At 37.1% G+C, this 25,649-nt stretch overlaps 1 protein-coding gene across 1 annotated transcript in view; it reads left to right on the top strand.

The window, feature by feature from the left end:
- The window catches only part of MYO16 (myosin XVI), a 660,093-nt gene that overhangs the window by 468,310 nt on the left and 166,134 nt on the right, over positions 1-25,649 (top strand). Inside the window, exons 24-27 of the mRNA XM_053670348.1 lie at positions 8,256-8,331; positions 13,115-13,290; positions 15,848-15,928; positions 16,168-16,373. Coding sequence (XP_053526323.1) covers positions 8,256-8,331; positions 13,115-13,290; positions 15,848-15,928; positions 16,168-16,373 — 539 coding nt within the window. The remainder of the gene's footprint in view (positions 1-8,255; positions 8,332-13,114; positions 13,291-15,847; positions 15,929-16,167; positions 16,374-25,649) is intronic.

Below are 25,649 nucleotides of genomic sequence, written 5' to 3'. Positions count from 1 at the left end.
ATATTGTGTATTCACCACCCCAAGTCAAGTCTCTTTCCGTCATTATTTATCCTCCCTTTACCACCTTCTACCCCCCCCCATCCCCCTTTCTCCCTGGTAATCACCACAGCGCTGTTTGTTTCTCTGAGGGTTTTTTCCTTAATCCATTTACATTTTCACCTGGACTGCTTTGTGCTAAGTGAAATAAGCTAGTCAGAGAAAGACAAGTACCATATAATTTCACTCATATGTGAAATCAAATGAACAAAATAAACTAACAAACAATAGAAACAGACTCATAGAAAACAGGCTAACAGCTATCAGAGGGGTGAGGGGTTTGGAGGCTGGGTGAAAAAGATGCTGTTTCTTAACCCCCATCGCCCTGTCCATCCTTAACCTTTGTGCTTCTTAGTGGGGTCAAACATGTCTGCATTGTTTGCAATGTCTCCTAAAACTAGTAGGACAATGTCAAAGTGTAAGAAGGCTACCAGGGAGCCTCCTTTCTTTTTGGCTTGGAAAACTAGGGAAGAAATTGTGTAAAAGTACTTACATCTATACTTGTATGCTACATAAAGCCATCATTATTGTGTACTCGAATTGGTGTGAGAGCAATAGATAAATAGCCCAACATATGGAGACACAGAAAGAGAAATTGAATATGGTAGATAGATAGATTTGGATAGATACACACTTATAAATCAATACCAGTACTACCAAAACACATGTAAGTACCCATGTTGTAATGTAAGATATCCTGAAATGCCTAAATCATCACTGAAGGGGGTTTTTATTAGGGAAACTAACTTTTGGTATGTCAACTGCATGGCAATATAGATTTCCATAACAGGAATAGGTGATCCATACCATACATTGATTAGGTGATGGTAGAATTAACAATTTGGTTTGTCCCTAACATACGGTCTTATAAGGTAGAGTGTACATGCTGTAGAAAACTATCTCATTCAAATGTGTTTTATCTGGAAACTATGGATAATCTCTTAGACAGGGAGAGGATGAGAGAAGGAAAATTAAGTCATATGTAGTCTAAGTAGTGAATCTCAGTGATGCCACCAAAAGCCCCCCTGAGACTGTAACATTGTGGTTTTGCCACTCAAGCACTTGCATTTCTGCTTCCAGATTCTGGCCTGAATGGAGGATTGAAGAGTTGCAACATTTATTGTTCCAGCCTGGAGTACAATGGTCTATTGTTTCCCTTTCTCCTTTCTCTAAACTGTAAGACTGTGCATCCTTTCAAATACGCTGAGATCCACTCTGCTCTCTCCACACAATTCATTTATAGGCTTCAATGATATCTCCTTTCACACTCAGTCTGGCTAGAATGAATAGTTCTTATCACTTTGTCTATCTTCATCCATCAGGCCTTCTATTCTCTGTGTCATTCTCTTTGCCTTATTTTATACCTACAAGAGCTTTGTTATCTTTCTTTAGGAGTTTCGAACAGTGATAAACATGGCATCTATCCCCGTCATTTCGTGAGCTGCTGAGCCAGTGGAAGCACCTGAGTTGTCAGCACCAAGACAGGACTAGCTGGAAGAAAAAATTGGGAGTGGTGGAAGTTGGTCAGGAACTAGCCTGAAAAAGAAACTGTGCCAAATTTTCAATAAGAAAGTTTACAGAGGCTAGACTATACAGGAAAAGTCAGGGAGACAAAGAGGGTACCATGAGGTGACCCAGAAATGTGTCTCTAGTGGAAGATGCCACCTCCTGTGAGGCTGGAGAGAAGAAGAGAAAAGACTACCAGTCTGGGAACTAAAAACAGCTGGTGGGAGCCAGAACCATGGTAGCCTGCCCCAGAAAAACTGGGCCATGAAGTGTGGGCTGTAGGATGACAGCGGAGCCAGCGTTTGTTGGGAAGGAAGGGAATTACCAAGATTTTTACCCTAGTCCTGCCCTTCAGTCCCTTTCCAGGGCCCCAGGGGCAGCTCTGGCTACAAGGAAGGTCAGAAACCACAGAACAGACAAGGAAAGGGATTTATTAGGGAGCAAATAGCATATGTGGAAGGGAAAGGCATCACCAAGCACAATATGTGATAGAGTCCAATTCTTTTGAAAGTGCCTACTTAGACAAAAATAGTTTAGATATGTAGGTAGGTAGGAGAGTGAGAGAGAGAGAGAGAGAGAGAAGAAAAGAAATATGAGGATATCTTTGAGAAAAGGAATTAGAGGTAAATTTTATTTTATTTTTAATACTGTCCATATTTTATAAGTGCACATGCATTATATTTTATGAAATATTTTTAAATGATCAATGTTAGCCATTCTCCTTGGTTCATTTTCAAATGTAGTCTTCTAACTCTGATTCAATGAAGAGTATATTTATTGACTATACTACATTTATTTTTGCTATAAACCACATCAAAGGTAATTTGAAAATCTATATAGATGGTATCCACTTATGCCCCTTTACTATGTACATATACAGCCTGTATTAGTCTCCTAAAATTGTTTCTTTTACTGAGCTATGCTAATAAAATCATTAGCCCCAATTCAATATTAAAATGAATAAATAAGAAACTGAAGTTCAGAGAAGTTGACTCCTCATGCTTTCATAGTTATTACAGCCCATGTCCCACAATTTTTTTTTTAGGTTGATAGGTGGAAGTGAGATCATAAACCCCTCTTCATAACCCTTGGTCCACTGTCCTTTCTACTTTAATACATTCAAATTCATTTCATTTTCCTCAAATTTCCAGCACCATATATGACTTACTCAGAGTATCACAATAACAAGGCTGTTAAAAATACTGGTGTCTATTGCTGAGGTCTTAGCTAAAAGTTATTCGAAAAATCCTTTTCTATTGCTTTTTACAAAATGCTAACTATCCTAAGAAAAAAATGTTTAGCCTGAGTGTAATTATACTATAGTCCCATTTTAAACTTATCAGCCATTGAAAATATGCCAATATCTGCCCTAATAGTAGTCCCATATCTCAAATGCCCAGAAATGCCCATTTGCTCAAATCCTGTCCCTGGGTTCCCTTATCCTCTGCCAGCATCGCACAGGAGGACAGAGTTCACAGAGCATCATGAATCACTAGTACCTGGAGCCCTGATTCTCAAACCTGAATGTGGGCCAGAATCAACTGAGGAACAAGATAAAACTGCAAGTTCCTTGGCTCCATTCTTATAAACGATGATTAAAGAGGTCTGGGTGAGGTTTAAAGTATGTACATGTTTATTGAGTACCAGAGGATATCTTCCTATAGGTAATCTATGAAGTACTTTTTCAGAAACTCTGAAGGTATTATTAGCCACAGAATAGGTGCTCAGTTTAGCACACATTCTGAAGTCACTTGCTGACCTCCCGGTGTGTAGCAGGCATGGGAACTGGGGCTGAGACTGTAGACATCAGGAACACACTAAGCCCCAGCTCTGGCACACCACACCACCTTCTTTATCAAGGTCAAATAAGCCACCTGCTCTTGCTTGCAACTCTTAGAATTCACAACAGTGATGGTGGATGGAGTTGTTGCTGTGGAGCTCTCACACCTTAGGATTTCAGCTTCCTTGGTGCTTAGCCAAGCATGAGCCTGACAGCCTTCACAGAGAAAGAAAATGCATGTGATTTGTCATTTCATAACTTTTCTTTGTGTACCCAGGGAAAAAGGGTATTTTCCAGAATTATAATTCACAGCCATGGTGAAAGTTTTATGCCCCCTTTTTCATGTATGGCTAACATAACTTATCTTTTAATTATATTTATTACGGTACCAGAGTGTTACAGCAAGTGCTTCCAAAAAGCAGCACACTGCCAGGTTTCCTGGTGTACACTGCACCCGTTTGGCATCCACACCGAAGCATTTATATGAGTATTGCTCACTGCTGAAACATAAGCAAAATGCTAAACTTCCTTTGGAGTCATTTTACTGAACAGAATCTTTCCAAAGGAAATCTTTGAATACATGACAATTTTCTTAAAGACTTGTATTAGGCTGCATGCATATAAATTTCTCCATTACATGCATGAGGGACACTGTCACTTATAGCATGAATCTTATCTTCCAATCCTTAAAATGAAAAAAATGTGAAGACAGAGGGGAAAGGGAAAGAATTTAACCTGGTCTCTATCATTTGCAACTTTCATGGTTTTCTTCTCTCATCCTTCAAATAACAAAATAGCAAGAAAAGGAAGAGTAGGGCTGTGAGCAAAGCAGTTGTGCTGAATGACCTAGAAAGGCCTCTGCTTAAAATCTGCTTCCTGCTGGCTCAGCAACTCCTGTTATGTCCCCCACACTCCTGAAGCACTGCTGAGAGGATAGACCTTTATCTATTCTCATGACATCACAGACTCACCAAGACATAGGGGATTTTTAGGGTACATTGAGTTACTCCTTGGTTTCCCTTTCATAGAAATTTCTCTGTCTGTTCAGCTAAGCTTTGAGGTTCACTGCCCTTGGAAGTGCCCAGGAACCTGGCGGCCTTGTCCCACTGTTTTGCAGCTTCCATGGTTTCTCTTCTCTTTTCTTTCCTCTTCTGCCTCCTAGAAGCCACTGGTCTCAGTAAGATCCAGATGCTGAAGCTGATAAATGTGGCATGCTTAGTCTTTCAGGGAGACTTGCTTTATTGGAAAAATTTTCTCTGTAAAGTATTGAATGAATTTTGACTGGTAAAATTACAGGTACAGGATGAGTCACCTTTTTGGATACGCAGCCCATTTAGCAGCCTCAAAATAGATGACATAGATGACTCCATGAATCTTTCTCAAGTCCATAATGTAAAAATATTCTGAGAAGTTCTGAGAAGACATTATGGGAGAACATTAGAAGTGGGTATGAGGATATTATTAGAAAACTATAGGTATTATGCAAAGCTAGATACTGGCAAACTTTTTCATTTATCTTCAAAATCACCTTGAGAGAGAGAGACTCAGAGAGAGATAGAGACATAGACATTTACATTACCTTCTATATTCTTTATATGAGAAGTCATAAAGTCTCAGTATCTTGACCCACATTACCTGCCAGGCATTGGGGCTTGCTGGAGAGGTGGACTGCCATGCAAGGCTGGTGCTCTTTCCACCACAGCTTCATGCCTCCTGGAGAATTGAGCCTTGGAAAAAACAGACTTGGCATCTGCATCTGGAAACACTGGAAGGAAATTTACTAAATAGAAAGGCAGGAGTGATATTAAGAGAGGAATTTTGGAGCAGAATGGCAGAAAGTGAGGAGAAAAGCACAACAGGAAGCACCTGGAAATATGCCATATATCAAAGGATTTTATCAAAGGATTAGGTGACATGGACATCTTTCCTAGATAGTGAGGATTTATCAGAAGTTTGACATGAACAACCGTTGAGTTAGATTTTTGGTTTTCTATTCCCAGAGCTAAACATACCATTGTCACTTGCCTTGAGGTATAAGTCAGAGTTTGCTGAAGAAGTTAGGAATGGCCATCACAAAGCAGGGCCAGGACAGAAGCAAAGGCAATCAAGGAATGTTATTTAGCAACTGGAGGGGAGAGGGGAGGGAATTTCAGGGGAAAAAAAGGAAGGATTTATAGGAACTAGCATAAAGGACACATGGACAACAACTAAGGGGGGTGGAAAGGGGAGGTAGGTGGGGGGCATGGGGGGTGGGCTGGGAAGGGTATAAAAGAAAGAATACTGTAGTTGAAAACTAATTTAAAAATAAATTAATTAATTTTAAAAAAGAATGTTATTTAGAGAAAATCAATAAGATAGTCCAATGGCATGTATGTGTTTGAGTGTGTGTGTGTGTGTGTGTGTGTCTGTGTTCAATTCAGAATCATCACATTCCCATGAAAAAAATAGGCTAAAATGAGGCATATAAAGGAGAGCACTTCACTACGGGATCAACTGTGGAACATTAAATGACCTACCCAAGTCCACGTAGGTTCAAAGTGGCTTAGGGGAAAGTGTTCTGGCTTCTCTTCCATGGTCTCACTGGGGACTACTCTCCTAATGTAGGAAGGCATAGAGAAGTGGAATCCCTAGATTAAGGTTTCTCAAACCCAACACTATGAGCATTTAGGCCAAATAATTCCTCATTGTTGAGCTGTGTAGTGCACTGTAGGATGGAGACTGTATGATTGCTACTGTAGGATGCAGTAGCATTTTTATCCTCTCATTCCTTCCATTATGACAAATGCAAATGTTTTCAGACACTGACAAGTGTCCCTTGGAGTCACCGTAGCCCCTGGCTGATAAGCACTACTCTAGATTGTATAAAAATTGCTCATACTCAACATTGTATGGTATATAACATAATATATAGTTCACATTTTAATATTGATAAGCCATGTTCTGGCACAAGAGCAAACTGGACAATTAGGTAGTGATTTAAGAGTATCTGAAAGTTGTTTAGTTTTTTGGCATTGCCTCAGTTCAACCAGTCTTGTGGTCTAAATTCACAGTAGAAAAATCTGAGAAACTTCAGAATATCTTGGGGATTTCTCTGCCATTTAAGTTCTAACAACAAAAAATAAAAACTTGGGAAGACTTTTTTGTAAGGATGGCATGGTCAGGCACTAGACTTTGAAAGTCATTTAGGAAGCAAGGCTCATTAGGGATTATTTGGCTATTTTTTTGTATTCTTCTCATTAGACACATAGCCTCTTTCTCATGGATTCCTTTTCTGTTTAGTCCCCTATTGCTGCCAATGAGACAGTCTTCTTGGGGCTATCTAGATAAAATTCCAAAAGGACTGGGCTCATTATTGCCTTTATAGGTCTAACTACCTATACTCCATCATGGGTGATACAGCATGAAGAGGTACAATTTACTGGGAGGCTGCATCCCTTGGTTCAGACCTGACCCACCTAGGACAAAGGACAGCCCATGACACCTGACCACAGTGCCATACCGCAACATGTTTTCACAAGAAGCAGAAGCAGCTATTGAAATGGACAAGCCTTGTGGCTGATCTGACTTAATGAGACTACATTAGAATTCACACTTAGTTGAGATTGGGAGAGGCAATAAAACCAAGCATTTCTTTTTTACTTTAAAAAAATTTACTGTGTACAGTTACAGTTGTCCCCATTTTCTCCATTGCTCACCCCTACCCTATCCCCCCCAAATCCCACAGTCAATCTCCCCCATTGTCTATGTCTATGAGTCGTCTATTTGTGCTCCTTTGCTTTATTTATCCTTCACCTTCTTCCCCCAATTTCCCCCTTCCCCTTCTCCTCTGGTCACTGTCAGTTTGTTCTTTATTTCCAAGTCTCTGGTTCTATTTTGCTCATTTGCTTGTTTTGTTGATTAGGTCCCACTTGTAAGTGAGATCATATGGTATTTGCCTTTTACCACCTGGCTCATTTCAGTTAACATAATGCTCTCCAGTTTCACCCATGCTGTCACAAAGGGTAGGAGTCCCTTCTTTCTTTCTGCTGCATAGTATTCCATTGTGTAAATATGCCATTCACATTTACACAATGGAATACTATGTTTTTTGATCCATTCATTTACTGATGGGCACTTAGGCTGTTTCCAGCACTTGGCTATTGTAAATAATACTGCTATGTCTCTTTTCAAAGACCAAGTCTCCCAGGCCAGACTGGAACATCAATAAAACCAGGCAGTGAAGTCATTTAAGCATATTTATAAGTAAACTGTCATTAAATAATCCAGAATTTATTTTTTCATGTGTTTTCTTCATCTTAAAGGCTTCAGGATAATGGTTTAAATACAAAAGGACCTTTGTAATAAAGAGACTGTTGAATTTATTAAGCTGATATTACATTTTCTTTTCAAAGTGTCACAGAGTCTTTCTACTTGGTTTAGTGAGTTTTCTGCATAGGTTAGAGTTCTTAAGAATAAAGGGGATTAAGTGAATGTGAGTCACCACCACTTTCTCTTAAAATCACAATCAGAGGAGGGCTCTGCAAATAAGAGTGGGAGAGGTATCCCTTGTTTAATGTGCAGAATGACAGCACAGGAGTGAGTGCTTTGAACCTGGATGTAACAGGAACTCTAAGACCTGAAGATGCTTCTTTATGAATAATTTAAAACTTCCCCTGTGTCAAGTTACTCTTTAAAGCAGCATTCTCCAACCTTTTTGGCACCAGAGATTGGCTTCCTGGAAGACAATTTTTTTCTGGGACTGGGGAGGTGAGTGATGGTTTCAGAATGATTCAAGTGCATTTTATTCAAGCTCACATGCTGTGTAGCCTGGTTCCTAACAGGCCCAGACTGGTACCGGTCCTCGGCCCCGAGGTTGTGGCCCCCTGTTGTAAAGGAAATTATTTTCGTGTTCATGTTTCATCGTTAGTAATTTTGCTATTTTCTTTTATCATAGGTAATGTATGAAATTGTCGGAGCAGTTGAAAAAAATAAAGAGTCTCTTTCACAAAATCTTCTATTTGTGATGAAAAGTAAGTTTTTCCCTCCTACAGTTAAAATACCACACATTTCTTATTTCTCTGAACATTGTCCTATAAAATATGCCACCACCTAAATGATAATTGGAATTCTTTTACATTCTAATGCTCAGAATAATAAAGAGTGGATCTTTTCACACTATATATTGGTTACAATTTAATTAGGAGTCTAGTAGAAACCATAATTTAACTAAGCTTTTAGCAAATAGGAACTTAAAGCACCTTTAACACTCCAGTTTATAAATATAAAAAAGCTCTCTGTGAAGACTAATGAAGACGAATATGGCTTCCACAGTTATTTAGGCCGCAGCAGAGTGAATTCCATTACTTAGGATGACTTTAGAACACACCTAAGGGGTAGTTTATTCTTATGCACTTCACATAAAGAACTAATGCTCACCAAGTACAATAGAATGAGTGTACAAATGTATATATATGCATATATAGTTATATATGTGTATTGCAATATAAATTTATAGGTTTCATCTACTTCATGAACCTTAGTACTTCATATATATATGTGTATATATATACATATATATGTATGTATGTAATTCTAAACAATCATAATACTATATACTACATTTATATATATTACAATTATATGTATGTCAATGTATAATTGTCTCTTGTAACAATTATTTTCTTAATAGCAGTTCTGCAGTGATCAACATTTTCCTAATAACTCTTTCAATGAGTTAAAACATATCATCTTTTGTACTTGAAGTTGCTTTGAGTGAGATACAGTCATTCTTTCCTGGGGAAAGAAGCATATGATAGCCTTTCATGAAACAGGTGGAAGCCTTTGAGCTGGAAGTAAAACACCCATATCACTTCTGATTTGAGGAACATATTTACCTTAAAACAAACATCACCATTGCAATATATTTCTATTGTTTGTTTATTTTTACTGGATTTATTCGAATAACATTGATTGATAATATTCCATAGGTTTCATGTGTAGAAACATGCATGATCTATATATTGCATGATCTATATATTGCATGGTCTGTATATTGTATTGTGTGTTCACCACCCCAAGTGCAAAATATTGTTTTTCATGGAGAATTACTCTGCTTGCCTCTTAGAACTTAGGATTTCTGTGAATGCTCTTAAAGGCTGAAACTAATCATAAAAATATGGACTTGGAATAATAGTGTGTAGAAGAAAAAATCAAAATAATTGATTGTATTGGTTATCATTAGAAACATCTTCTAGTTTTCAATTATTTGAACCTTTACATATAACATACTTTTATTTAGCCCATACATTTGATAAGGATTTAATGTTTTCCAGTTAGTACAATGACTTTTTCTTTATTTTTGTATTTTAGGGTATCAGAGTATATATTGAAAATGAGAATATGATGGCTAGTGATATTGCAATTCTCCTTATTTTAAAAGTCCCTATATTTTAAAGTCACTTTTTAATGAAAACTTGCTAATAAGTTCCAAGATAAAACCTAGTGAATCTTTTTTTTATTCTAAACACTTTAGGCCAAGGGCGTCATACTCATTTTCACTGGGGGCTACATCAGCCTCCAGGTAGCCTTCAAAGGGCCGAATGTAATTTCAACTCCTTAACAGTTAAGGAGTAGTTACATTTATACACTCCTAAAGTTATTTCAACCCTTATAAAAAAGGCACCTGGTGCCATGTTTATAGACCCCAGAGAGGAGTCTTTCATTTTAGTGTGTACTATATATAGTGACATGAAGAAAATGGCCTGCAGTAAGTGACCCCGTGTGATACAAAAGGCCAAACCTCTTCACCAGGGATTTTCTTATAGGTTCTGAGAGGAAAAAGGATGGCACCATTTCTCATTTTATGTCCCAAGGCACCTTCTCTCACCTCCTGTTTGGTCAGTTTGTGGTAGGGCTCCAATGTCAGGGTCCCGTTGCGTGATGGCATCTTCCAGTGTCAGTAGGATACCAGTAGAGCACCACATCTTCATGCAGCCTGTCAATATGATTCAGAGAAGGACAGAAACTAGTCAGTTACCACTTTCTGTCAGTATTTATATCTAGTATTTATGAATTATTACAGTCTTTTCCCCCAATTTAAGAATAACATATTGCATGTTTTCTCTGTGGTTTCATCTGTACATAGACTTGCTACAAATATATACAATTTTAAGTGACCATGTTAATATGTGTTTATTATTTAACGTTATTTTGAAATACTTTTAAACTTAAAGAAAGTGACAAAATTAGTAAAAAGAACTCCCATATATCCTTATCACAGATTTATTGTTTCCTTTTCTTTCTTTTACTCTATTTTTCTCTTCCTATTATTCTTTTCTTTCTTTCTCCTTCCTTCCTTTCTTCCTCCCCTGTGTGTGTGTATGTTGATATATTTTTCAATCATTTGAGAATAGGTCACATTCATATTTATGCCTAAACTCTTTAGTATGCATATTAAGATCAAGGACATTGTCTATATAACATCAGTAAATTACCAAAATATGTAACATCGATACAACAATAATAGTGTCCCTATAAAACCGAGGGTTCCTATAACACTTTACTGATTAAACTTGATCACTTTTTAGGTGGCCTCACTCTGTTTTTTTTAATCAAAAGTCACTATTTTTTCTTTGATAAATGATTTTTAGGAAATACCTTAAGAAAATGCAAATATTTTCATCTTAATCAAACTTTCACACATTGATTTTGCATTAAATGAATTATTCTTACCTAAATTAATGATTTCTTTATGGTTGCAAGGTTATAATTTTCTAACCCCAATTTCCCATCAGTAGTGAATTCTACTATAATAACTCATCTTTCTAATTAATTAGTTAATTATCAATATGAACTCATAAATTATTTTTGTTTTCTTACCTCTTTAAAAAATGTCTTAATGTAATATTGGTTAATAACATGTATGGTAACTTTCAGGTGTACAACACTATAATTCTGTATTTGTATACTTTATTATGTGCCCATCATTCAAGGTCTAGTTTCTTCTTGACCCCCTTATTTTACTCAATGAATCATAATGCATTACTATTGTTATTTTGGTGCTGAAATTGCCCATGATGTGGCTAGTGAGAATCCCTTCAAGCTAGCTCCTATGTCCTTTTGAAAGGTCCTCATTATCTTTTTTAGTACTTCCTTGCATTTTGACCTTCCAAGATGTCCCATGATTTTCTCCCTTGCCTCAGATCAGAATCAACCACATGTCCAAGAAGACTTGATTTATTTTGGAGCAGACTAGTATTAGTAAACATGAAGGTCTAGTGTCTTGATGAGTTCATTTAAGCTTTTTGGCTCTTTCAGAACTCCAGAATTTAAGGTATAAAAATAGAGCACATATAGAAAATATACAGATATGTAGCTATACATTATAAGTCATGAATTTATGCTGGTACATCTCATTTCAATCCAACATGGAAGGGCTCCTCTATGCCTTCTTGCTTTGCATAAATGTGTCTTTATTCTTAGACAGTTCTCCCTAGTTTCCTGTTTGTTTATTTATATAGTGATGTTGAATTGATTATATTGCTAATAAATATGTTAGCTTACACAAGCAAAATAATGTGGGCATAGACAAGGTAAAGTGCTTTACTACTAAATATTGCTAACTGTCTGATCAGCTGAGCATGATCCTAAATGATTTACACACATTATTTCACAATTTCATCTTGTAGTCATCTTTAAAGTAGGGATGATTATGGTCATTTTAAAGAAAAGGAAACTAAAGCTTAAAGGCCTGTCTACATATAGATATAGGTAACACACAAAAAAAATTCCTCCTAGATCCTTAAACACTGTATACAGTTTTCACTCTGCTATTTAAATACATAACCAAAAATGTATTCATTATTGCTCCACTTTTTTCCCAAGGTGTCAAGAAAGAAATATGGGCCCAAAATTATTAAAATTTATGTAATATAACATTTAATATATATCAGATTGCTTTTTACCTTTGCAACTTAATAGGATTTGAAAAAGAGACAATTCTTTTTACCTAAAAACTGATGTAACCAAATGGGACAGGGTTTCTCATAGCTATTTTTGAATTTTATTTATCAATTACAGTGTACATTCACTATTATCTTGTATTAGTTTCAGGGGTACAGTATAGTGAGATACTCATGTACTTTACAAAGTGTATTCCTGATATTTCCAGTACCCACCAGGCACCATACATATTTACTACAATTTTATTGACTTTATTCCCTATTTATATGTAAATTTTTTTAAAAAGTGAAGTAGACTCACAGACACAGAAAACAGACCAATGGTTTCTGGAGCAGAGGGGGTTTGGGGGACTGGGTGAAAAAGATGAAGAAATTAAGAAGTACAAATCGGTAGGTACAAAATAGTCTCATAGGTACTTACACAAACAGGTTAGATCTTTGGGAAACATGTCCTAGGTAGATATTTTCCTGAAATGGGAAGTTGCTGACAGAATCTATGTCTTCATTATTTGGTCAAGTGCACTAAAGGCCCTTAGGGTTAATGAGGTAAGATTATGTTCGGATAGCTAGGAGAGTAATAAGTGACAATTAGAAAGTGAAGGGTCAAGGGCTCAGGTGAGGGATTGAGAAACATGGTGTCAGGACTCCTGGCAAGGGCAAGGATGGTCAGAGTTCATCAAATGGAATAATTGATAGTGAGGAAAATAACATGGAGGCAAAGGGAATGATAGACTCTTCAATTACATCTTCCACTCTGAATGTTTTAGTGGTTGAAGGACTTGGATAAGGAGTAAATTTTAATGTAAATAACAATTTTAATGCCACTTACAATATTCATTTATTTATTTTCTAGCTAGTGAAAATGTCATGATCAATCATTTGTTCCAGTCAAAACTGTCACAAACAGGATCCCTTCTATCTTCCTATCCTTCTTTTAAATTCAGAGGACATAAATCTGCCCTGCTCAGTAAGAAAATGACAGCTTCTTCAATTATCGGAGAAAACAGGAAGTATCTAGAACTTAGTAAGGTAGGAATTTTTGTGATTCTTCTTTGGTTGCTTTTAAATTTGCTTAGAACATTTGATTCTTTTTTAAAAAGCACAATTATCAATACTAATGGAAAGAAATTGATATTTTAATGTTAAAAAATTTAATGGGAAGGATGCCTACCTAAAGTATAACCATAGGAAAGAGGGAACAGTATAGAAAAATACTATACACTAAAAATTCAGTAGCAAATATAGTATTAGTAATTGTGTTGGTTGTCTGTGTAACATCCTATTTATGTTCCATTTCTATGACTGCCTTTGTGATGAGTGGTAAGTAACAAAATGGTAGGCTTAGAGGGAATTAACTTAGCTACCTTATTCTTTTGACATTAATTACTTCAGAGGTTTTAGGTCTCTAAACAATAAATTGTAGTTTCTTATAGACACAGTGTATTTTTCAGGTGCTAGAATGTTTAGTAGATATTTGTACATATTTAACTTATTTTGTATTATACTTTTTTAAATGTATATTTGTCTCACACAAGTGTGGTTGCACTTACAACCTAACAGTTCTCATACTTTATGCAATAGAACTAAAATTCAGAGAAGAACTAAAAATTCAATGAAGAGATTTTTCAAATGGAAATGTTGTAAGTTTAAAATCCACTGTAGCCCAGTTTGTTTTGCTTGCTTCCACCAAAACCATAAAAGATGAGAAATATGATTGGGAAGGTGTCCAGTTCAGCCACTTTTAGATCTCACTTGTGGCTTGTTGGAATGCATTTTGGCTTACTGATTAAAATGAAAGTGTAATTAAAATCAGCTCTATTTAAGAAGAGTGGTAGAAATATGTACAACATATTAGAAGTAAGTCTGTGTGTGTGTGTGTGTGTTTAGTTCATAGGTCTTTGATTTAGGGACCCCTTGGTATAGCTGTTGTAGCACTATATAATCACAGGACTCCCAGCTCACTGAATATGAAATGTATCTTTTACATAAAAAAGACAAAGGGTTGCCCTTTATAAGAAAGACTTTTATTTCTAAGGTTTTCACTGAACTTTCTGGCCTGTCCTTTTTCAATCATCCTGAAAATCAAGAGCAAGAAATCACTACACAACTCTAAACTGCAATTTTTAACCTCAATTATTAAATATTACCAGGCAAAGATGCCATTAGTCTTCTCCCTGAAGGACTGCAGAGGAGAGATAATTTACAGTAGTTCCTCCACCCAGAAAAGGGAATTTAGTGTTCAATTTCAAGAGATGGAGACATATTTATTGTTCCTTATTCCTTAAGTGTACCATTTCTCACTTCTCTTCAAACTGCCCTCATCCCTGCATGTCCACCCCTATGGCCGGCAGGGTAGGAGTCTGCCCATTTTAACTGAGCATCACATTTGGCTTTGTGTTTGTAGAAAAAGGTTGATTGCAAACCAGCCACTTCATTTTTGCAGTCCCTTGTCAGTTATAATTAATCATCTCTGTTTGACAGTTCATCTTAATGGAAGGAAAAGAACTATTGCCATGGTAGCAGTTGCACCAAATTGACAAGACTGCTTTATCAGAATTTTTTTTCTATACCGGTCTTTCTATTTTAAGATAAATGATTTTGGATCAATAGATATGTTGGCCTAAGTCTGTGTAATTTTGTGAAATGTAAAGGTACATTAGTGGCTGAGGTTTCTTTTAACCCCTGGTGGACTTTAATTAATTACCTTCTGCCCTTTATTTCATTTCCACAGGCTTCATTTTAACTGATTTCTTTTATCTCCACTATCATTTACACTTTGCTATGAGTATTTTTTCCTTTAAGAGGTGTATTTAATTACTATTAAAGAAAACAGTCTATTATTATTTTTCACAGCCAGGTAATTTACTAACCCCTTTTGGTAGTTTTTAAAAAATAAAAAAAGGAAAGGTAAGAAAAAATGGGTAAGAAACTAATCATAGTCTGTCTTAAGAGAACAAGCCAATGATTATCAAAATATCAAACCTTTGTAATACACAATAGTATTCTTTTGCCCTAAAGTCAGCTCCATTTCATGGTAAATGTGGACTGTTAGTGTTACAACCAGTAAAAATACCAGGGTGAATTTATTGTATCACCAAACAAGTATGGATCTATATTTACTTTCAAATTAAAGTAGGTGCAGGATGGCAACAGTCATGTACTAGAAAGTTTGGCAGTAATACCTATTATTTTACATGTAGTTGCCCATTTCCCCAACTTTATGGTAGTGTTACAGAAAATAATTTGGTACTGATTTTTACAGCCTGGTTTAAATCTATATCGTCCTGCAAGGGAATTTACATGGATGAGAAGCTTAATTCTTTTCTTCTAAATCAGGAGTGTCAAACTCATTGTCACCGAGGGGTCACATCAGCCTGGCAGTTGCCTTCAAAGAGTGGAAATAATTTTAGGACTATGTGAATGTAACTACTCTTCAACTGTTAAGGAGTAGAAGTTACATTCAGCTTTTTAAAGGCAACCATAAGGCTGATGTGGCCACCTAGTGAAAATGAGTTTGACGCCCTGTTCTCAATGGAATTTAGTAAAGTAAATTTTCTCACCATTTTTATTTTTGTTTTCTTTACAGTTATTAAAAAAGAAAGGAACTTCTACATTTCTTCAAAGGCTGGAAAGAAGAGGTCCAGTTACCACTGCATCTCAACTCAGGGTTAGTTATGTATTCTAATTCTAAAACTTAAATTTGGATTATATTTACTGTACAGGATTTACATAGAATTTTCCCCAATTTTTTGACCATTGAGTACCTTCAGAAAAAGTAAACTCACAGAGTGAGTGAATGCATAATTTTAAAAGTTTTGATTGAAGGTAGTTTTATTTACAAGCTGTTTTATATTTTTAGTCAGAGTCTTCTTTGGATAATCAATTTGGTTTTGCTTTTCTCCTTAGAACTCTCTAATGGATATTATTGGAAAACTTCAGAAGTGCACTCTACACTTTATTCATTGTATCAAGCCCAATAACTCCCAGCTGCCAGATACCTTTGATAATTTTTATGTGTCTGCTCAGCTACAATATATCGGGGTCCTGGAGATGGTGAAGATCATGCGGTACGGATACCCTGTTCGCCTTTCCTTCTCAGATTGTCTGTCAAGGTAAATTTTGTTCTTGAAACATTATGTTTACTCTTCAGTATAGCATACTGATGGTATTGCAACAAGCATTCTTGTTTTTTTTAATTTATTATAGCATTGTTTTTATTGTTTATTTTTTTCTATCTTGAACAAACCAAACACTCTGGAGAACAAAAAAAGACACTGAAAAAATTAATATAAAAGGTCACTAAACTTAGACACCTTGGAAATTATTTTCACGTTCTCTTAAATTTATGGATTTCTTTGGATTTATAGATTTATAAAATTGTTGCATATAATGTTCATATAAAAGTTATTTTTAAAGGAAGAACATATATATATATGTGTGATTATTTTTATATCTATAAACAAAACATTTTTTTAGATTAAGGATTGACAAACCACTTATTGACAAAATTCAGACCATCACCTATTGTTGTAAATAATGTTTTTCATTAGAACACAGCTATTGGCAAAATAATGAGAATGTCTGTTTTTGAGTGGGTGGAAAAAATGAAAAACAGAAAGTATGGGGGGAATCCAAACGTGGGGGTGACTTTTCCCACCAATGCCCCTGTTCACCACAGATGAAAGTAAACACTACCAAGACATGATCTGCTTAGGGAGGAGAGGTGGCCAGTTTCTCCTAGGAAAAAAGCCTTGAGCACCCTCCTCCAGGGGCTTTTATTGGACTGTAATACACAGGAATACAGGGCAGCAAGGCTCAAACAGCAGGTAACATTTCAAAGAAATCTGAGGGCTTAGTCTGAGTCAGAGTCTGTCAGCAAGGGAGTTTGCAGAAACTTTAGGGTTTCCTGCTCGGACCCTTAATATATGAATGAAAGCAGAGCAAGTTTCACAGGTTTTTAGAGAATTCTTTGTGATGCCAGATTTTTCCCCAGGATCCACTCTAGCAAGGCAAGGAGCTGCACCCCTCCCCATCAGGTATTCAGAATTAAGTGGATTAGAACCAGGAAGATCTTCTCCCAGATAACATGGGAACTTGGGCTATGTCACATAGCCAGAGGGCAAGAGTCCATTGCTCACTGTTTGTTGCAGCCTCCCAAGTCCTTCCACGATGACCTCCCAAGTGATCGAGTCTGGCTTAGGTTGCCCCTTGCTGTGAGGAGACTTACCTGTCATGGACTTCCAACCATGCTTTGGGGGCAGGGAGGAAGCTGAGGCAGCGTTTGCTACCAGAGACAAGCTTTGTCTCCTGTGGCTTGCATTTCAGAGGTCGCTCACTCATCCTTAGCCATGGAGGGTAGTTGCAATTCCTGAAACCAGGTAGAGTGGTCCACAACACCCCCAAAATGGAATTTATTTATAAAACATTGTGTATTTGTTCTGACATGTTTAAACTTCAGTCACCTCCAAAGTACTTTTTCATTTGATGTAATACACCTATTGAGACATATTTTTCACTGCTCAGAACAGTTTTTGAAAGCACAGATTTTGATGCCTTTTAGTGCTTCTGCCATTTTTTGTCTCACCTCATTCACATGCACAAAAAGTTTCCTTGGATGACGTTTTCATCCAGAGAAACAAAAAAAAAGTCACTAGGGTGCAATCAGGTGAATAGGTAGGATGGCGCACAGAGGTCGTGCTGTTTTTGGTCAAAAACTGCTGTAGTCAGTGCTGTGTGGGCAGGTGCACTCATGAAACCTGTCATGAAATGGGCAAACATATTGAGAGAGTTTTCCAAAAAAATTCACTGAAGCTGAACACAGCCTCTCACAAAATCACCAGCTGGTACACTAATATGTATAGGTACCTTGAACACTCACCTAGTTGGGGAAGCCTGTACTATAATAAGATAATTCTGAGGTCTTTGGGAGGTCTCCCCTTGTATTCATTAATTCTCTATAAAAATATGAAATTTAAAAATAATGTTGACATAAAATAGTAATATCAATATTATAAGACTAAAACCTGGCATTCATGGTTAAAATCTAACTGTACAATATAGTATGTAAAATATTATTGACAAATTTTTCATTTAAGAAATTTTAAGAGTTTTATTGACCAGAAGTCTGAAGAAGCTGTTAAACTTAAACCAGTAAGTTGGAAATATTTAGTTCAGAACAAAGAACATAATATTTATGACTAAAGTCCTATGTTCACTTTTCAACACTTTTCATTTCATAAGAAAGAGTAGCATTTCTTCATTGTGTGTTTTGGTGAATTTCACAAAGACACAAAGAAATAAATATTATATGAGCTTTCTTGAGCTATCTATTTAAAAATGACTGATAAAATATCTTTAGAAGTGAAGATAAAATTGGCTACATATCATGATAAATTATTTGGAAAGTGAATATGTTTAAATTGCAAAATATATGTTTCAGATTCACAAGATATCTGTGTTTTTACAACTTAAAATATGCTTACAAACATGCTAATAGACTCTTCCCCCTCTAGAGAAGAACTGCAGTATATTTCCCACACATTGTAGTTTGGGCTATTTGAAGTCATCCCTCCCACTGTTTAAGTACAGTAGTCTTTGGATTAATGAGTTTAAAACCTTACCCTATAAAATAGATTCCCAAAATTACACCAGACCTTCAGAATGGTTATCAATACAGAGTGAGATCCAAGGATTCTCCCACATTGTCTTGTGGTAAAGGATAAGGTGATATGTGCTAGTAGCATATGGAATCAAAACATCACAGGCCTTGACAAATTGCAGTTTGGGCTGCAGCAGTAACCCCCTTCCTAAGCATTGTCATGACCAGCTTTTCTCCTGAATTATTTCCCATTAGAATCCCTATAGGCTTGTTAAAATGGATTCCAGAGCAGCACCCCCAGAGTTTTCCACTTAGTAGGGCTAAATGAGGCCAGTGAAATTAGTATTTCTAATAGTAATGTTGACATTGTTGGTATGTGGAGAACTGCTCGAGAACCACTGGTCTAGAATACTTAGTCACTTAGGCACATGTATTTTATTTTGTTTTTTCCCAGCCAGAGGTGAAAAGTATGTGAATGCCCTGATAATTAAAGTGAACTTGTTGAGAATGCAAAATCTCAATCATTAATTGAATTATTGAATTGAAATCTGCACCTGGAGTTTGAGAAACACTGTTGATGGATTTCTATATTCAATATAAAACAGGATTCATCTCACTCTGTGAATAATTTTTTAAATCTTATTTATTTTATTTTACTTTTTATTATTGTTTAATTACCGTGGTCCCCATTTTCCCCCATTAATCTCCTCTCTACCTCCCACATTTAATCATTCCCCTCACCCAGTTGTCTTTGTACATGGGTTCTTTATACATGTTCCTTGACTTGACCCTGCCCCTACTTTTCCCCTTATCCTCCTCCGCACTACCTTCTGGTCACTGTCAGTCTGTTCTTTATTTCCATGTCTCTGGTTATGTTTTGCTTGCTTGTTTGTTTTTTTGATTAGGTTCCACTTATAAGTGAGATCATATGATGTTTGTGTTTCACCTCCTGGCTTATTTCACTTACCATAATACTCTCCAGTTCCATCCATGCTGTCCTGAAGGGTAGGAGTTCCTTCTTTCATTCTGCTGCAGAGTATTGTGAATAATTTTTAAAAGTATATTGAATTCATTTTGTATTTATTTTGTTAGAGTGTCCTAGAATCATGGAATTAAAGAAGCTGTGCATCAGAGGGCTCTCAGTGTTCCTCTAGTACAATCTCTGGTAGCTGTATAAACCTTTTTGACTACTATTCCAACAAGCAGTCATTTGAATTGCCCTATGTTCCAAGAAAAGGGTGGAGAACATTGATGTGTGTGTTTATGTGTGTACAATGTTATATATAATAATGACTTGAAAATTACTTTTACTTTTACTTGATTAATTTTTTCAAATATAGTTTGACACATATACTCTACATGGATTAATTTCCATTAAAATAGCATATGCAATCAGTGTCTTTTAAAAGTAGGCTCAGGGAAGGACTTCCGCCAAGATGGAGGCATAGGTGGAAGCACTGCTTCTTCTCACACAACCAAGTTTAAAAACAACAAAGTTTTGGCAACAAAAACGCAGCCAGACCACAGAAAATTGAACTACACAGAAGTCTGACAACAACGAACCCTTCAGCCAAACCAGTAAGAGGGGCAGAGCCAGCAGCAGAGCGGGGTCAGGCAGGAAAGATCCACCTGACCAACCTGGGCGAGCAACCCAGGTGTGCAAACCAGGCCCACCTGCAGCGGTAGGTGGATCCCAGGTGTAGAGTAGCGGGCAGACCCACTGAGGGCACAAGGCGGTGGGCTCACTGAGGGCTGATCACAGTCATACATTCGAGCACAGATAAACTGGTGAAAGAGTGAAGTGGTGAGTCAGACGTGCAGACCCCAGTAGCGGAAAGTGGCAGAGGGAACCACCATTGTCCCTCTCTGACCTCACCCCCACATACAGCATCACAAACCAGCGACCTGGGTAGCCCTGCCCTGGTGAACACCTCCTCGAACGTAACAGGCATGAACAGATCAAAACATGTCTCAAGAACAGCTCAGAGGCCCAGAGCCGATAAATCTAAGCAATAAAGAAATAGCCAAACTTTCAGATGCACAGTTCAAAACACTAGTGATCAGGATGCTCACAGAACTGGCTGATTATAGTCACAAATTAGAGGAACATATGAAGGCTAAACTAATTGAAATGAATGGAAATGCACAGGAAAGCAATAGTAATGGAAAGGAAACTGGGACTCAAATCAAAGGAGTGGACCAGAAAGAGGAAAAAAATGACCAAACAGAAAAGGATGAAGAAACAAGAATTCAAATAAATGAGGAGTGGCTTAGGAACCTCCAGGACATCTTTAAACGTTCCAACATCCGAATTATAGAAGTACCAGAAGGGGAAGAGGAACAGCCATGAGTGGAAAACTTTTTTGAACAAATAATAAAGGAGAATTTTCCCAATCTGGCAAAGGAAATAGACTTCCTCAAAATCCAGGAAGCTCAGAGAGTCCCAAAGAAGTTGGACCCAAGAAGGAACACACCAAGGCACATCATCATTATATTAGCCAAGATTAAAATGAAGGAGAGAATCCTAGAAGCAGCAAGAGATAAGGGGATAGTCACCTACAAAGGAGTTTCCATCAGACTGTCAGCAGATTTCTCAAAAGAGACCTTACAGGCAAGAAGGGGCTGGGAAGAAGTATTCCAAGTCATGAAATCCAAAGACCTACATCCAAGATTGATCTATCCAGCAAAGCTTTCATTTAGAATGGAAGGGCAGATAAAGTGCTTCTCAGATAAGACCAAATTCAAGGAGTTCATCATCACCAAGCCCTTATTATATGAAATGTTAAAGGGACTTATCTAAGAAAAAGAAGATAAAAAAGATGAACAGTGAAAGGACAGCAAACTCACAGTTACTAAGAACCACACTTAAAACAAAAGCAAACTAAAAGGACAGCTAGATCAGGAGCAGAACCATAAAAATGAAGATCACATGGAGGGTTAGCAACAGGTGAGTGAGAGAAGGAGAAGGGGGGAGAAGGTACAGAAAATAAGTAGCATAGATGGTAGGTAGAAAATAGATAGGGGGAGGATAAAAATAGTATGGGAAATATAGATCTGAAGAACTTGAGACACATGGTCATAAACTAAAGGAGGGAATGGTGGGGGAGGGGGTGTGCAGGGTGGAGGGGAATGAAGGGGGCAAAGAGAACTGTAATGGCATAATCAATAAAATATATTTTTAAAAAATTAAAAATAAAAAAATTAAAATAGGTTCAATATTTTATATGTAGGCATTTCTTGATATAAAATGACTTCTAGGCAGGAATCACCTCTTTTTTCAGGCACAATTCCTGTGCATTGTAGGTGTTTAATCAATGTTTTCATAATGAACCTGATATTTGTGAGATTAATGGTTGCCCAATTTGAAGTAATATTTCTGTGTAACAGAGACCATAGCCATACTCTGTTTGTTTAAAAGAGTAGTGCAAATGGGAAATGATACCTTTTGGTAAATCTTTGCATTTCTTTAACCAGGAAGTGTGATGTCTATTAATTTTCTTTATTTGCAATGGCATATCAGTAGAAATTGAATTATTAATTTATTTCAATGGAAATTTGTTATTATTTCTCTTAAGTGAAGGATACTAGTCTAGAATACTATCACAAAAAATGCCATTCCATACATAGTATCGGTTTCTATAAAACTTGAGTAAAACATAATCCAGATACTATTACATCAAGAAATAGCATAATTTAATATTTATTTGTAAAGCTCATCAGAACTTTGAAACCCCCAGGTAATCAAGCATCATTATATTTTTTTTAAAAAGGTGACTTCTGGCCAAGATGGAGGCATAGGTCTGTACATTTTGCCTCTGCACACAAACAAAAGAAGGACAACAACAAATTTAAAAACAAAACATAACCAGAACTGCCAGAAAATCAAACTATAGAAGTCCAACAACCAAGGATTTGGAGAAGAAACATTCATCCAGACCAGTAGGAGTGTAGGAGCTGGGGAGGTAAGGTGGAGAGGACTCACAGAAGGGAAGCAACTGCAGGACTGGGGCAGCCAAGGCAGTGGCTGGCAGACAGGGCAGACCCACATTTACATCTAGATAAACTTGGAGGAACAACTGGGGAATGAGACAGACTGTGCAACCCAGAGTTTCAGCACTGGGAAATACAGCCTCAAAAACCTCTATCTGAAAAAAACTGTGGGGATTGAGGCAGCAGGAGGAATCTCCTAGCCTCACAGGAGTGTTCAGTGGAGAGACTGGTAGGGTCCTAAAATGTACAAAATACCTACCCAGGAATCAGCACCAAAATGACCCAATTTGCTTGTGGGTAGCAGAGGAAGTGATTGAAAGCCTGCAGAGAGCTGAGCAAGTGGCATTGTTTCCTCTCAGACCCCTCCCCCACATGGAGTCCAGGACAGAGCAAAGAGGGTTTCCCCATTCTGGGGAATACCTAAGGCTCTACCCCTTACTACTTAACTGGCTTGCTGAGACAAAAACTTATGACCCAAATAAAAGAACAGATCAAAGCTCCAGAAGAAATACAACTAAGTGATGAAGAGATAGTCAACATGTCACATATGGAGTTCAAAACACTTGTAATAAGGGTGCTCACAGAATTGGTTGAGTATGGTTGTAAAATAGAAGAAAAAGTAAAGGCTATGGAAAGTGAAATAAAGGAAAATGTACAGGGAACCAAGAGTGAGGGGAAAGAAAAAGGGACTGAAATCAATGATTTGGAGCAGAAGGAAGAAGTAAACATTCAACCAGAACAGAATGAATAAATCATAATTTAAAAAAACGAGGAGAGACTTAGGAACCTCTGGGACAACTTTAAACGTTTTAACATCTGAATTACAGGGGTGCTAGAAGGAGAAGAGGAAGAGCAACACATCGAAAACTTATCTGAAAACATAATGGAGAACTTCCCTAATCTGGCAAAGGAAATAGACTTCCAGGAAGTCCAAGAAGCTCAGAGAGTTCCAAACAAGTTGGACCCACAAAAACACACACCAAGGCACATCATAATTGCATTACCCAAAATGAAAGATACGGAGAGAATCTTTTTTTAATTTAAATTACTTTATTGTTGTTCAGTTACAGTTGTCTGCATTTTCTTCCCAACCCTCTACCCACCCCTTCCAAACCCACCTCCCTCCCTTTCTTTCACCCTCCCCCTTGGGTTTGTCCATGTGTCCTTTATATTAGTTTCCGAAAACCCTCTCCTCACTATCCCCTCACCCCTCCCCTCTGGCTAGTTGTTTGATTGTTCTTAATTTCAATGTCTTTGGTTATATTTTGTTTTCTTTTTTCTTTTGTTGATTGTGTTCCAGTTAAAGGTGAGATCATATATTATTTGTCCCTCACTGCCTGGCTTATTTCACTTAACATAACACTCTCCAGTTCCATCCATGCTGTCACAAAGGGTATAAGCTCCTTCTTTCTCCCTGCTGTGTAGAATTCCATTGTATAAGTGTACCATAGTTTTTTGATCCACTCATTTGCTGATGGGCACTTAGGTTACTTCCAGCATTTGGCTATTGTAAATTGTGCTGCTATGAACATTGGGGTGCATAGGTTCTTTTGGATTGGTGTTTCAGGGTTCTTAGGGTATAATCCCAGCAGTGGAATTGCTGGGTTAAAAGGCACTTCCATTTTTAGGTTTCTGAGGTAATTCCATACTTTTTCCATAGTGACTGCACTAGTCTGCATTCCCACCAACAGTGACCTAGGGTTCCTTTTTCTTCACATCCTCTCCAACACTTGTTTGTTGATTTGTTTATGTTGGCCATTCTGACAGGTAGTATCTGTCTGTGGTAGTATCTCACTGTGGTTTTAATGTGCATTTCTCTGATAGCTCATGATGCTGAGCATCTTTTCATGTGACTCTGGGCCCCCTGTATGCCCTCCTTGGAGAAGTTTCTGTTCAAGTCTTTTGCCCATTTTTAAATTGAGTTTTTTGTCTTCCTGGAGTGGAGTCATGTGAGTTCTTTACATGTTTTGGAGATCAAGCCCTTGTCTGAGGTGTCATTGGCAAATATGTTTTTCCATACGGTTGCCTCTCTTTTCATTTTAATGTTGGTTTCTTTAGCCATGCAGAAGGTTTTTAATTTGACAAGGTCCCATTTGTTTATTCTTTTCTTTATGTCCCTTGCTTTAGGGGATATATTTGTGAAGATGTCGCTGCATGGAATGTCTGAGATTTCCCTGCCAACGTTTTTCTTTAGGACTATTATGGTATTGCAACTTATATTTAAGTCTTTTATCCACCTTGACTTTATCTTTGTGTATAGTGCAAGTTAGTGATCAAGTCTCATTTTTTTGCACGTAGCTGTCCCTATCTCCCAACACCATTTGTTGAAAAGGTTATTTTTGCTCCATTTTATGCTTCTTTCCCCATTGTCAAATAATAATTGACCATAGAGAATTGGATTTATTCTGGGCTCTCTGTTCTGTTCCACTGGTCCATATACCTGTTTTTATGCCAGTACCACGCTGTTTTGATTACAGTGGCCTTGTAATACAGGTTGATATCAGGTATGGTGATCCCTCCTGCTTTGTTCTTCTTTCTCAAAAGTGCAGCTGCTATTTGGGCTCGTTTATGGTTCCATATAAATTTTTGAAGTGTTTGTTCTATGTCTGTGAAATATGCCATGGGTACTTTAATAAAGATTGCATTGAATCTATAAATCACTTTGGGTAATATGGCCATTTTGATGATGTTAATTCTTCCAATCCATGAGCATGGTACATGCTTTCATTTGTTTGTGTCTTACTTAATTTCTTTCTTCAGTGTTGTATAGTTTTCTAAGTACAGTTCTTTTACATCCTTG

Source organism: Artibeus jamaicensis, unplaced genomic scaffold (genome assembly GCF_021234435.1).
Source record: "Artibeus jamaicensis isolate MK-2021 breed Jamaican fruit bat unplaced genomic scaffold, CSHL_Jam_final contig_559, whole genome shotgun sequence".
Lineage (NCBI taxonomy): Eukaryota > Metazoa > Chordata > Mammalia > Chiroptera > Phyllostomidae > Artibeus > Artibeus jamaicensis.
The sequence above is the reverse complement of the archived record's forward strand: the minus strand, read 5'-3'. Positions and strand labels throughout refer to the sequence as shown.